Source organism: Lactuca sativa, chromosome 8, assembly GCF_002870075.4.
Source record: "Lactuca sativa cultivar Salinas chromosome 8, Lsat_Salinas_v11, whole genome shotgun sequence".
Classification (NCBI taxonomy): domain Eukaryota; kingdom Viridiplantae; phylum Streptophyta; class Magnoliopsida; order Asterales; family Asteraceae; genus Lactuca; species Lactuca sativa.
In genome coordinates this window covers 307,190,881-307,206,063 of record NC_056630.2, presented here as the reverse complement: position 1 = coordinate 307,206,063, position 15,183 = coordinate 307,190,881, and the positions used below count along the sequence as shown (strand labels likewise).

At 41.7% G+C, this 15,183-nt stretch overlaps 1 protein-coding gene across 1 annotated transcript; it reads right to left on the bottom strand.

The window, feature by feature from the left end:
• Nucleotides 1-12,494: 12,494 nt before the first annotated feature.
• On the bottom strand, nt 12,495-14,252 carry LOC111884216 (RING-H2 finger protein ATL46). Its single transcript, XM_042897583.2, has 2 exons — nt 14,032-14,252; nt 12,495-13,601 (listed from the first exon to the last, which is right to left on the bottom strand). The coding sequence occupies exon 2, from the start codon at nt 13,582-13,584 to the stop codon at nt 12,637-12,639; it is 948 nt and encodes a 315-aa protein (XP_042753517.1). The 5' UTR covers nt 13,585-13,601; nt 14,032-14,252; the 3' UTR covers nt 12,495-12,636.
• Nucleotides 14,253-15,183: the final 931 nt, after the last annotated feature.

Genomic DNA, 15,183 nt, shown 5'->3' with positions numbered 1-15,183 from the left:
TATGGGTTGTGAGTCGTTATAATCATGCATTAATGAAATGACTAGTTTATAACTAGACAAACGATCCCTTAGGCGTCGTCCGTACTACTCACTTAATCCAACCACCCTGACTTCTCATAGCCCTACAACCGAGGAGAAAAGAGGGTGCGAAGCCCCCGTTATTTCCATAAGTCGTTCAAGGCTATCGTGAATGCGAAAGGCACTTGGCCCGACTCGCATTTGACTTCTCGACTTTGCTAGCAGTACCAAAGGACCCTTGGGGCCCAACAACACAATAAAGCTATTGAAAGTCCTTTTACACGGAATTAGGTCATATAAGGCCCAATAACATGTAAGCGCGTTCCCTTCGGGCCTAAAGATCATGTCATTGGGCTAGCTAGGCCCAACAAACACGATTTGAAACTTTCGAGCCCAAAGATGGTGTATTGACTTCTCGTAAACTTCCACGTGTGTATTGAAGTGTCATTGTTTATTGATTTTTGATTCGTTATTGATTCGAGACCGAATCAATTCGTTTGGTAACAATTTTGGTGTTGAAGGTGTATTTATTATTACGTTTCGCCGGTAGACGTAGTACTCGTATTTTTATTTTAAGGGATCCATTGTTTTAAGAATGTGATTTTATCTTCTTAAGCCCTTCCTCGGATAAAATTGTAACATCGAAAATTTCAAAACAATTTTTCATTTAAAATAATCGTTTAATTCTTAAAAACACTTTGTTTAAAATCTCATTCATAATCGAATTACAAAACATAACTCCATTTCCACTTGCATGATAAACCAGGATCCTCAAAACATGAGTCTTTCTCTGGTGTATACAATCGAGCCGGTGCCTTCTCGTGATACTGTAATAACCTGAAACACACAACACAAAACACTGTAAGCACGAAGCTTAGTGAGTTCCCCAAAATACCACATACAACACACATTAGCCACTCGAGGCTATAACTCTATTTGACCCTCTGGTCAATGTGTCTCAGTGGGACCCTCCAGTCCCACAACTCTGTGGACCCTCTGGTCCTAAGCTCGTTGGACCCTCCAGTCCGGTCTGCTTGAGCTTTCCAGCTCATGAATCATTGGACCCTCCGGTCCGGTCTGTAAACTCCGCATAGCATAAATCACAAAGACATAATGCATAGCATGTCACATACAATAGGATAACATAATACTCAATATAAGCACATACGACCTTCCGGTCACACATAAGTACCACTCAAGGTAACATATAGTGAGAAGACTCACCTCGCGTATCTCAATAACTTGCAAATCCTGGAAATCACTCGCGCTCGATCCTCCGAGCTATAATCCTCCTATAACACCATAGATCTCTAATTAACACTTTCTCAACTAAGGTCGACTACCCCTATCCGGTCAACTCTGGTCAACGGTCAACGGTCAACGGTCAACGGTTGACCCGACTCGCCGAGTCTGGCGTGGACTCACCGAGTCCCTATGGGAACCCGATCCCTCTGAATCTCTTCCGACTCACCGAGTCACTTACCCAACTCGGTTGCTCAACCCCTGGTTCGTAATCACTGAACAACCCGCACCAACTCGCCGAGTCTGGGAATGGACTCGGCGAGTGCATTCCATTCACAACCCCAAACGACCTTCTGAGGTCAGATCCGCTTCACTAACTCATAGATCCAGTCTCCTTAAGCTTATTGACCACGTAAAGTTCAAGTCTTGGTGCTCATTAAGCACCGAATAGCTCATGAATGGTGTTTTAGCCTCAAATACATTGATCCCAAGCCAAAACCTCCATGGATGCATATAAAGCTTTGGTAAAGAGGTGCTCTGGACCTCTATGGGTCCAGATCCAGGACCTTAACTCACTAAGGGACTATGAGGACACTAGATCTAGCCACAAATGGGTTCAAAAGCCCTAAATCTACATGAACATCACAATAACAGAGAATGATTCAGAATGGTACCTCAGTTGTGATGTCCTGGACCTCAGTTCTTCAGGAATCCACCCCTCTCTTGCTTCCTCTTGGCTAGATCTCCTCTTTCCTTGCTAAGCAATAGCTCCAAGATCAATAATGGCTCCTTCCCTCACTTGAATCGCTCAAATGCTCTAGGGTTTCAATCTGGGGACTGATGAGCGCAAATGACGGCCATAAGGCCCTTTAAATATGCCTCAAACCCGAGAAATTAGGGTTTCATTAAACAGCGTGGACTCGCCGAGTCCACTCTTGGACTCACCGAGTCCGGACGCGAACCCGCGCCCAAATCGCGATCTTACTCGGCGAGTCTGAGCTCCAACTCGCCGAGTCTCCTCACAAATCACCAAAAATTATAAGAATAGCTAATACCTGGGAATCCGGGCTGTTACAATTCTCCCCCACTAGAACTAGACTTCGCCCTCGAAGTCTCGCTCTGCAAATAGCTTCGGATGCTGCTCGCACATCTCTCGCTCCGGCTCCCAAGTGATCTCGGACCCCTTACGATGCCGCTACTGAACCAAAACCCAGGGTATCTCCTTTTTCCTCGGAACCTTGATTTTCCGATCTCTGATTGCCACTGGTCTCTCAGCATAATTCAGGCTCGCATCCACCTGAATATCCTCTAATGGAACCACTTGCCGACTCATCGGCTATACATTTCCTCAGTTGCGACACATGAAAAGTGTCGTGAATCTGCCCCAACTCTGCTGGCAAATCCAAATGATAGGCCACCCGGCCTACCCTCGCAATCACTCGGAATGGACCAATATATCGGGGTCCCAACTTGCCCCTCTTCCTGAATCGAATCACTCCTTTCCAAGGAGAGACCTTCAGGAGTACAAGGTCACGACCAAAAATTCAAGCTCGGACCGGCGCCTATCAGCATAACTCTTCTGGCGACTCTGAGCGGTCAACAACCTCTGCCTGACCTGCTGTATCTGCTCTGATGTCTGAAGCACAATCTATGTACTTCCCATCACACGTTGCTCTACCTCTCCCAAGTAAATGGGGTCCAATACCCCCTTCCCTACAACAGCTCAAAGGGCGGCATACTGATGCACTAATGATGGATGTTGTTGTAGGAAAACTCTGCCAAGGGCAATTACGGGCCACAATTTCCCCCCGAAATCTAATACACATACCCGAAACATACCCTCGAGCGTCTGAGTCGCTCGCTCTCTCTGAAGTGTCCACAGACATCACTATGGTAAACTCTAGCTCGTTTCTCGTATTCATCTTCGATACCGAGCACCAGGTCAGCTTTTGGCCCCACAGCTGAATCCCCAAAGGTCACACATAACATGATCCAAAACATCTCACTAACTTCCTCCCCGTGACCACTATCATGGCCCAATGACACACAAGTCACGAAATTCCCTATTCCTCATGAAGAAATACAATCCAATCAAAGATCGACTCAGCTCTAACCTCTGGCATCTGTTGCGCATATTCTCCCGTGCACCTCGCTGACCCTCCCGACAGAGACGGAGACCCCAGTCTCGCCCCGGTCTTAACCACCAGGCTCCAAAAACTCAACACTAGGGCTACTCAAGCCTAAACTCTTCTGCATCATGCACTTACCGGAGAACACTCCATCATCACACTCTCTTGCCATCTAGTGGGTACCATGGCTTCCCACAACATTACGATAGCCTCTGACTAGTGTGTACTACGGCTCCCCGTAGTATCACAACGCCAACTAACTAGTGAGTACTACGGCTCCCCGTGGTACCACGACTCCCTCCCTCTGACTTGTGAGCACTACGGCTCCCCGTAGCATCACAACACCCTCTGACTGGCAAATACTACGGCTCCCCGTAGCATCACAACTCTCTCTCTCTCTCTCTGACTTGTGAGTACTATGGCTCCCCGTATCATCACAACACCCTCTGACTGGCAAATACTATGACTCCCCGTAGCATCACGACTCTCTCTCTCTCTCTCTCTCTCTCTCTGACTTGTGAGTACTACGGCTCCCCGTAGCATCACAACACCCTCTGACTGGTGAATACTACGGCTCCCCGTAGCATCACCTTATACTCTCATTCTCATTACAACGCCACACTATGTTCACTAACTCATGCACCAAAGACTATCATAGATAGCTACACTCACACTTGCCCCGATATGCATTACGGACTCTGGCGGCAACCGCCATAACACAGAACCTCCCTCTGCGGAGATCCACTTCCTTAAATAATCCCTCTTGATGACAATACACAAAGGGCTCCCACTGGAACCATGGATACATGATACATCACTGGTCATCTTAAGCCCAAGACTCTAAATAACTCTGAAATCGGGACGCTATACGCAGAAACCACAGAACACCCTAACAGAGCATCATGATGTCCTGTCTCTACCATTGATTCCCTTACTCCCAGCACCATACACATACAACAATACATTTCCTCTGAATCCCATAACAATTTCCTATATCACTCGATACGCAACTTCAGTGCATCCAAACACTCAATTGGAATACAAGGAAGGCGCTAACCCTTTAGAACACACTGATGATCTTCCGAAACCCTTTCCACTACTGCTCAAAATCCAAGCAAGAATACACATCCCAGCCCGGGAGTTGTCTACTTGACAATCTTCTACCCATTTTCAACCCAGAAGTTCTCAACATCCCATACCATCATTACGGGCCTTCCACTTGAGACGACTCTAACCACCACCAGATTCCTGATCATTGACCACCCGCCGTGGAGACACCCATCCTTCTCTCAGACATATACCACATGCATTATCTCGCCCTGCACCTTTCCTTGATCACCAATGACCCTGATCTCATGAATTCAAGCCGCAGGTTTCTGCATCCAACCCCTAACCGCTCTTGCACAAATCTCCGGGTCTCTCAATAAACCACCCGGTTCTCCCCCACTTAGGGTTCGAACCATCACTATCTGTCACATCAACAACCTCACGAACTATTTTCACCAGCAACAACGCACCTGCCCCTGGAAAGTGCTACGCAACGCCCGATAATCCCCTTTAAGGAAATCAATCAATCTCATAACTCTGAACCTCAGGTGAAATCCTCAAGAACTTCTCGTCACGACTGCCTCTAGTCGTTCCAAGTCTCGTACCAATCCAATACCAAGCAACTCAACTGTCCAATAACATCACTGACTCATAAACTGGACCACGAAATCATCATATTCCCCCACCTCGACTCATCAACCGACGTTACAACACATGGATCATCCCAAGAACAAGGACCCACTCCCATATTTAATACCTAACATAAATAGGAAAACCACTGCACTGATTAACTCGACTGGACTCCCCCACTGATACCTCTACAATACGCCTTACTATACTCAAATAGGTGTAACGTGGTCCTCGACTATCTCAGTCCCATCTGAGTATCTGCTCATGGTAAATCACTGCCTCGCAGCACACATGCTACCTGATACTCTGATGGAAAACCATCATCAATGACAACCTGCAGGGTTTTACCCCCAAACCCGAAACTTAAACATCAGGCCTCTCATGTTCCGCACACGAACATAAACAGCACCACTCAGGTCATAGAGGGTGACATCTTCTCTATCGACTGATTGCTCAAGTCAGACCGAAATTCGCCCCTCCCTCTAACTCCTTACCAAAAATACTCTGATAGGCTCTCGACCTCCCTCTCAAGGGACGCCTCTTCAAACTCAATCATGTCCCACATGCCTAAAACCCATAGTGTCCAATCTCTACCTCATCAATCGTGACCGGATAACTAGAGAACCATAAGCATCATTCACTACGAACCATGGTACTCATCCCATGACATCTCTTCTCAATATGCTCTGGTATATGGTACTCGAACCATAACATCACTCCTCCATCTGTTCCAATGCATGGTACTCGAACCATAACATCATTCCTTCATCCGCTCTGATTTATGGTACTCGAACCATAACTTCACTCCTCAATCCGCTCCGATGTATGGTACTCGAACCATAACATCACTCCTCAATCCGCTCCGATGTATGGTACTCGAACCATAACATGACTTCTCAATACGCTCCGATGTATGGTACTCGAACCATAACATCACTCCTCAATACACTCCGATGTATGGTATTCGAACCATAACATCACTCCTCAATCCGCTCATTAGAACCTTCAGAATACTCCCTGTATCAAGTATGGGTCCTCTACTTTCAGTAGTACGGGCCCATACTACCTGCCACATCTACCCATACTTTCCACACGGACTATCCCGGAGCTCCTAAGTAGCTGCTCGACCTTCTCGTTCACCAATTCCATCGCGCGCTCGCTCCCCAGCGAAATTCTCTACTCTGCCAGCGCACTCATCTGGCTAAGGTTACTCCCTAGGCTCTTCCTAGATTCCTACACTTCTCTGCCATCAGCTTCTGAAGAGCTCCTAATGATGCCAGCCATCTACCTCCTGAATATCGTCATATTCGCTTGGTAGCTGACTCCCATCATCGAGAGTTCCACAAAGCACGAAGCAAGCAGCATTCGAGCATCGAAGAATATATATGACTCACTCTGGGTGATAACTCCGCTTGCTCTGCTCATCCTCAAAAGTACCACCGAACTCTGCAACTCTTCCCCTCGCGGGTTCTAACTATTCTTTCTTTAAGTACCACGGTACTTATCTAGGTATCTCCCCTAAATTACTCCTCTACTCAAATCCCCTAAAGGATTCCAACTAAATATTCTCACTCATCACATACTCAAAAACACATCACATATAACAGCAATCCCTAGGCTAAGGCATCACAAATCAGGCCACTCTAGTCCTAAGATATGAAATACCTAGCCTGTCTCTAGCATGCAATAATATCTCATAAAGTGCATCATAAATATCTCATGTCACAAAAATAAGGGTATTTTGGGAAATCACCGTTCAGGCTCTGGCTGATTGTACACACTGCTCTTTCTCGCTTTCTCTTTGAACTCTTATTCGCTTTAGAAAATTATTTCTTTGAAAACTTTTCTTACTTCCTCAGTTTGAGTCCAAATTTACCCGAAGGCGCATCCGAATCCCTCAAACCAAGGCTCTGATACCAACTTGCAACATCGAAAATTTCAAAACAAATTTTCATTTAAAATAATCGTTTAATTCTTAAAAACACTTTGTTTAAAATCTCATTCATAATCGAATTACAAAACATAACTCCATTTCCACTTGCATGATAAACCAGGATCCTCAAAACATGACTCTTTCTCTGGTGTGTACAATCGAGTCGGTGCCTTCCCGTGATACTGTAATAACCTGAAACACACAACACAAAACACTGTAAGCACGAAGCTTAGTGAGTTCCTCAAAATACCACATACAACACACATTAGCCGCTCGAGGCTATAACTCTGTTTGACCCTCTGGTCAATGTGTCTCAGTGGGACCCTCCAGTCCCATAACTCTGTGGACCCTCTGGTCCTAAGCTCGTTGGACCCTCCGGTCCGGTCTGCTTGAGCCTTTCGGCTCATGAATCGTTGGACCCTCCGGTCCGATCTGTAAACTCCGCATAGCATAAATCACAAAGACATAATGCATAGCATGTCACATACAATAGGATAACATAATACTCAATGTAAGCACATACGACCTTCCGGTCACACATAACTACCACTCAAGGTAACGTATAGTGAGAAGACTCACCTCGCGTATCTTGATAACTCGCAAATCCCGGAAATCACTTGCGCTCGATCCTCCGAGCTATAATCCTCCTATAACACCATAGATCTCTAATTAACACTTTCTCAACTAAGGTCGACTACCCCTATCAAGTCAACACCGGTCAACTCTGGTCAACGGTCAACGGTCAATGGTTGACCCGACTCGCCGAGTCTGGCGTGGACTCGCCGAGTCCCTACGGGAACCCGATCCCTCTGAATCTCTTCCGACTCACCGAGTCACTTACCCGACTCGGTTGCTCAACCCCTGGTTCGTAATCACTGAACAACCCGCACCAACTCACTGAGTCTGGGAATGGACTCGGCGAGTGCATTCCATGCACAACCCCAAACGACCTTCTGAGGTCAGATCCGCTTCACTAACTCATAGATCCAGTCTCCTTAAGCTTATTGACCACGTAAAGTTCAAGTCTTGGTGCTCATTAAGCACCGAATAGCTCATGAATGGTGTTTTAGCCTCAAATACATTGATCCCAAGCCAAAACCTCCATGGATGCATATAAAGCTTTGGTAAAGAGGTGCTCTGGACCTCTATGGGTCCAGATCCAGGACCTTAACTCGCTAAGGGACCATGAGGACACTAGATCTAGCCACAAATGGGTTCAAAAGCCCTAAATCTACATGAACATCACAATAACAGAGAATGATTCAGAATGGTACCTCAGTTGTGATCTCCTGGACCTAAGTTCTTTAGGAATCCACGCCTCTCTTGCTTCCTCTTGGCTAGATCTCCTCTTTCCTTGCTAAGCAATAGCTCCAAGATCAATAATGGCTCCTTCCCTCACTTGAATCGCTCAAATGCTCTAGGGTTTCACTCTGGGGATTGATGAGCGCAAATGACGGCCATAAGGCCCTTTAAATATGCCTCAAACCCGAGAAATTAGGGTTTCATTAAACAACGTGGACTCGCCGAGTCCACTCTTGGATTCGCCGAGTCCGGATGCGAACCCGCGCCCAAATCGCGATCTTACTTGGCGAGTCTGATCTCCAACTCGCCGAGTCTCCTCACAAATCACCAAAAATTATAAGAATAGCGAATACCTGGGAATCCGGGCTGTTACAAAAATTTACACTTTTAACCCTTTGAGTATAAAAGAATTTCCGGTTTAGTCCTTAAACTATTTTTCTTGACACTTTAGTATCAAAACTTATTGGAAAGACATTTTTAGCACAAATTTACTTGATAAACAACTTAAGTCCTTCAAAAATGAAATTTTTTCGGTTGAAACCTCCATTTTCGCAACTTTTACGATTTTGACCCAAAATGGAAAATTTTTACATCTTTGGTCCCTTTTTAATTGGAAAAGCATTTTTGACCCTTGAAATAGATTTGGTACGCTAGTAATCCCCTGTTTTACAGAAATGTGTAGTTTCAGCCCCTCCAACTCAAAAATTTCGCAATTTGGGGCTTTATTGGGCCGAAAGGCCCATTTTGGCTCATTATGTTTAAATTTCACATTTTTAACCCTTCAAAAGTGTTAATATTCAGAAAATACATATTAGAAACTGTTTAGTCTCATCTCAACCTTCAGAATCTATATTTTGTCGTTTTAGGCCCCTTAGTTTAGTATTTTTAGCATTTTGAGCCCAAAAATGGGTTTTAAGTCCAAAAATGTTCATATTAACCAACTTGGTTATTTTTCTAGACTTGATTAGTGTGAAATGGTATAAGTTATACTTATTTCATTCATCATATTGTAGATCTCGGTTTTTAGGTTCTTTTGGCTAGTATAAACATCACAATCACATAAGACCATACATATAAGCATAAAAATCACACAAGGCATACATATACTCATAGATCTACACATTTGCTTGTATTCTTACCCACAAAACTTATAAAAACCGAAAAAGAGGGGGTATGAAGCTCACCTTTGGGTGTGATTTCGGTTTTTGGAAGAAAATGAGAAGAATTTCGGCCTTAGCAACCTTCCTTGGAAGATTTCGAACTTGGATGCTTCTTAGGTGCTAGATCATGAGTTTGAATGAATTAAGAGGTGATTTTTGGATGAAATGAAGTAGCTAGCTTAAGGATCTAAGTGATTTCTCACCTTAGATGATATTTGTGTGTAAAAATCCCCTTGATTCCTTCTTAGATCTTGAAATATGGATGAGTTATGAGAGTGTTTCCTTGAGAGAAAAGTGAGTGAAATATGTGTGTGTGTGTGTGTGCTTGAACTCGGCCCAGAGCAAGAGGGAGAGGGAGAAAAAGAGTAGCTAGACTTGGAAGTATGTGAGTGCATGGATGTTTGAGTCTTCATGCATGGATGTCCCTTGAAAAATTGTGAGGTGTCACTCACAAAGTCAACTCTCCTCTTCTTTTGGGCTTGGGCCGAGAATGGGGAGGGTGAGAGGAGGTTTTTGGGATTTTTGCCCTTAAGCCCATGTTATAGCTAGGTTGGATGATTTTTGGTCTAAAAAAATATAAATATGATTTTTATGACCCATTAGGTTAGATTAGGTTAATTATGGTCCAAAATGGTTCATATAATTAATCTATCTCATTCTAGGCCCAATATGGCCCAAAATATTGAATTAAATGGAAGTGGGTCCAATTAGAGCCCATTTAAGAGTTCTAAGCCCAAGATAGCCAAATTGGAAGCTTATTGGTCCATTGGGCCCAATAAGGAAGTCCTAGTCCAAAATTGACTTAAACAAGAACTTCTAGGGTTTCCAATTGCTTAATGACTATTTGAATTGATTGCATGGGTGTTTGATTGAAATTTTGCTGACATAGAGTATGCATCATTCACGCTCTTATGTTTTTGATTCATAAATTGGTTTAAGTGTTGGTTACAAGGCATAAAAATTCCTAATTATGACAACACGACACCCAAAAATCGATTCTTTCTCACTTACATTGATTTGAAACACCATTTTTTTTTTCTTTTTCTATCTCTATCTCTCACAGATCTGAGTTGGTGTTTGAAACCAGACCTGAAATGTTAGTGTTTGTTGACGGTGGTGCTAGAAACCACAAGTCGTCGTCTCTACTAGGGTTTGTAGAGTCGCTGCTGGTTACTGGTGCCGGAGGCTAGGGTTTTGCAATAAGAAGAAAAATAAAAAGAGGGAGGAGATACATGGGGCTATCGTGATGAAGTAGGAGGGTCGAGAGGGTGGTTGAAGCGGCTGGAGTTTATCGCCAAAGGAAGTGGCAGTCGGTGGTTCCGATGTGCTCTTTCTTGTTCGAAACTCCTTCACCGGGGTAGTTTCCAATCTAAGATAGAGCAGCAGCGATCAAGGGTGCTGAGGGGGTTGTCGTTGACATAAGAGGGGCTGAGGAGGGTTGGCGATGTTTGTGAAGGAGGGTCTTCTAACGAGAAGAAGAATAGAAAGAGGGAGGTGATACCTGGGGCTATGTTAGCCTCATCGGAGATAAACACATACACATACGAGAGAGAGAGAGAGAGAGAGAGAGAGAGAGAGAGAGAGAGAGCGAGAGAGAGAGATGTGGGTCCAATTTAATTTTTTATTTTCTTTTTCATTTAAATTAAATAGAAAAAAAATAAAAAAATATCAAAAGGGCATTACAGTCATTTCAGTTTACCAAGGGACCAAAAACGCAACGAGGCTACCTCAAAAGGAACACTAATCCAAAAAAGTCGTGGTTTGGACTAAAACCCCAAAAAATGCATACCACAAGGACCATTTTTACAATTTTGTCATTTTCCTATTACTGCAATATAATTTCCAACAAAAGTGTGTTCAAAGTGTCTAATCTTTGGTTTATAACGTAGGATTATTTAAATAAAAAATTTATAATCATACTTTATATATTATTCATTTCTTGAAGGAAAATATTGATATATCAACCCAACTTGTTTTAATGCAAAGACATGTCAACCTTTCATCTCCTCAATTAGTCTATTTCGTAAAAGAAAACCGAGTGATAAAGAAAGGTGGGGACATAACTAAATATTTTTGGAGCCATTGATGTAAAATAAACGCCACTACCAAGTGGTTGAAGAATTTTTTTCAATCTACATATGATCACCCCACATGCCATGAGTACCACTCCAATGTTATACCCTTTGTTAGTTTAAGTCATGAATGCCTCTCAAACTCATCACTCTTCATGGATCCCACTATTGTTTTGCGGTCATAACTCCACGAACTCTCAAAAAAAAAAAAAACGTTAGGTAAAGGTAATTTATGAATTTTAATGTATAAATTAAATTACATGTTTTTCAACTCATTTGGTTTGATGTTTTAAAAGGAGAGGCAAAACAAAAGAATTAACACACAATGTTACTCACGTTGTGGGACCAAGGCCTTTATAGTCTTCGATGTTTTCAAAGTTTTTATGTTGGAGCTTCAGAATTTTATAAAGTCTTGTAAGGCACTAGGCAAAATAAAGAGATTATTGTGTATCATTCACAAAACTAGTTGATAGCTACAAAATTGATAACATGAAGTTAGAAGTTGAAAACTGAAAATTGTAGCTTTTATTTCTGTAAAAGTGTTCGCAATAGTAGATATTAACTTTTAAAGATGTAAAATTAGATAAAACTATAAACTAAAAGCTTCCAAAAACTATTTGCAAGATGAAGCTTTCTGTTTATGATTTTTTGTTTAAAATAAAAGTTAAAAACTTATACCGCTCCACCGAGTTTTTTTTTAAGTTCCCAAAAACATTATGCAAACATTCCCTATATCGAGCTTATAATGCTAATCTAGTCTTGAAGTCAACCAACTCAATTAAGTTTTAGTTAGCTTTACTCAACAAAAAAAATAGGATCACGACACTATAAAATAAATCATAGTGTCGATTTACATATTTTAGGATATTATACAAAAACAAGGTTCCAATTGAATTATTATACATTTAAGTCATTAATCCAAAGAAATATGATGCAATTAGGACATTATACAAAAACAAGGTTCCAATTGAATTATTATACAATTAAGTTCAAAAGTTTTACATATTTTAGGAGTTTTGAGTCTATAAAAAACCAATTGAATTAACTAAATCAAGATAAATACAAGTAAAATTTCATACATTTTGGCTATAGTATGAGTATGCCTACATTGAGAGCGGATTTAACGAATCTTGAAAGTTAAGATGACCTTTCTTGGACCAAAGCCAAATCTTAGAAACAGAAAAGCTCTCACCTTTCCCCCGATTCCTAATTTCTTTTCCATCTCCACCCTCATTTCTCAAATCACTATTTCCAATAATACCCCTCATATTACTACCCCTAATCGGACAAAATGTCACTTGTAAATCTGAGTTTCCCACAACATACTCATATGATCCCATCGAGTAACACCTCCTTTCGTCAAGATTCCCATTGCTAGTTTGTCCCTCATCTTGCTTATCTTCTTTATCACGATTCATACCTTTAAATTTCCCAAGTATTACCGGATATACCCTTTCAGCCTGATTGAAATTACCAGAAACCCCTTCACGGTGGTCGTCGTCTTCTTCTTCTTCGTCAAAGTCAAAGTCAAAGACTGGATTTACAACAGAAAACCCAGGTGTAAAAAGGTTCCCTCTACATAACGGGCAAGTTGAATTCGAGAGTAACCAAGTGTCTATGCAATGAATATGGAAAGCATGGCTGCATGCAGGAAGTAGCCTAAGATTGTCCTTTTTGGTAAATTCACAAAGGCAAACAGCACAATGAAGAGGCTCTTTTAAACCGATTAATTCTTCGTAAACGAACACTGGGAGAGCATCAATGGAGGATTGATCCAATCCAGAATCATGCAATTTGAAGAGCTGTTGCAATTGTCTTTGATAAACAGCAGCATCCACATCGCTACTTTCATGAAATCTTGTGGATTGATGATGGAAATTTGAATATAATCTTATCTTGTTCATGAGAAATCTCACAAGAAAGTGTAGCAGACAGCAAGTTACGAAAATAATTACTACAATAATCATAATGTTTCTAGCAAGAAACACAGATGAATTGGTGGCAGGAGGCGAAAAGGAGTCCTGTTTGATAAGGGCTTCAATCCGGCGCATTTTAGCAAATGGGAATGCTACAATAAACATCAAGATTGTTCTTGAATCAAATCCCTAACTCATGAACTCAACCAATTAGTATAAATTACAAGAAACCCACTTGAAATAAGACAAAAGAACATGAAACTAATTGTTTCTAGCAAAAAACACAGATGAATTGGTGGTAGGAGGATTAAGAGAGGTGAAAAGGAATCCTGTTTGATAAGCGGTGTGATTCGGCTCAATATAGCAAATGCTATGCTTCATAAAAACATCACGCTTTTCAAGAATTCATCAAGATTGCTCTTGGGATCAAATCCCGACTCATGAAATCGACTAATTAGTATAAACTACAAGAAACCCACTAAAAACAATTCGAAATAGCATGAAACTACTACGATCTTGATTTCAAAATGAAATCTTCGATACTTTTAACGATGAAAAAAGGGTTTTTTTTTTCTTACCCACCTCACATTACCACAATTTTCTGATTACTCAAAGTTGTAACTTGTTAGTGGTTCTTTGAGAAATTTGTGATGAGTAGAATCTGGATTTTGTAATGGAGAAAGAAATTTTTAGAGAAAGGGGATTTTGGTGTTCTTGAGTAGTGTGAAACAGGGTTTGGTTGGTGTGCGGGACTTGGATATTTGAACTATCTCCCAAATAGTTGTTTCAATCTTAAGACCAACAGAAGCAAATGGGGACATGGGGTAGCATCGTAGGCCGTAGCAATAAGTAGCAAAGGGTAAATTTGACATTTACTAAGGATATATATAGACTAAACTCTACCGATGTTCGTGTGGTTAACTTAAAATTATCGATCTAAAAAAGTTTGAACTAGCACTACATATCCAAATCGTTATTTTGTTGCGGTCTAATTTGCTTTGAATTTTTTTCTAATGACCATTTTGCCCCTATTTTTTATTTTTCATTTTTTTTATTATTTTTATTAATTTTTCTTTTCCATTTTCTTATTTATTTTGTTGATTTTCAGATTTAAAAACAAAACTAAAAAAAACCCACCCATACTACTACACCCATCCAGTATCTCTTTAACATACATACTACTTATCTCTCTCACTCCAATGTGTCGTCGGAAACCATCGCACCAGACGGAAAAGATCACCACCTGCCAGAGAAAAACGCCACCCACCATAAATTGCCGCCACCTGTCGGAAACCATCGCCACAACCACCACTCCCCGTGTCACCCTCTTTCTCTTTTTTCTGCTGCTTCGATCACTTTCTCTATACAACCGTCATGTAACACACGAAAATTTCAAGCCAAATTTGAACTATTAAAAACATTTCAAAACATTTAAATCATTACAACTTTGTTTTCAAAATGTAAATATATCAAAGTTTTCCCAGAAACATAAACAAAACATAAGGAGTTGTATGATCATGCTTCGCCTTGCCACGATCCCCTGATGTACCTGAAACAATAAACTGAAACTATAAGTCTGAAAGCTTAGTGAGCTCCCCCAAAATACCGATACACTGCACATAAAACAAATACCAATAACAGCATGTACTGGGTCTACCACTTTACAGATTGGATTACCCCTGGGCCCACAGTGTGAGTCTGGATTGCCTTATGGGCTCACAGCTCACATTTGGC

Bases quoted from the DNA above. Each gene is read 5' to 3' on its own strand.
- LOC111884216 (XM_042897583.2), bottom strand. From the start codon at position 13,584: ATGCGCCGGATTGAAGCCCTTATCAAACAGGACTCCTTTTCGCCTCCT.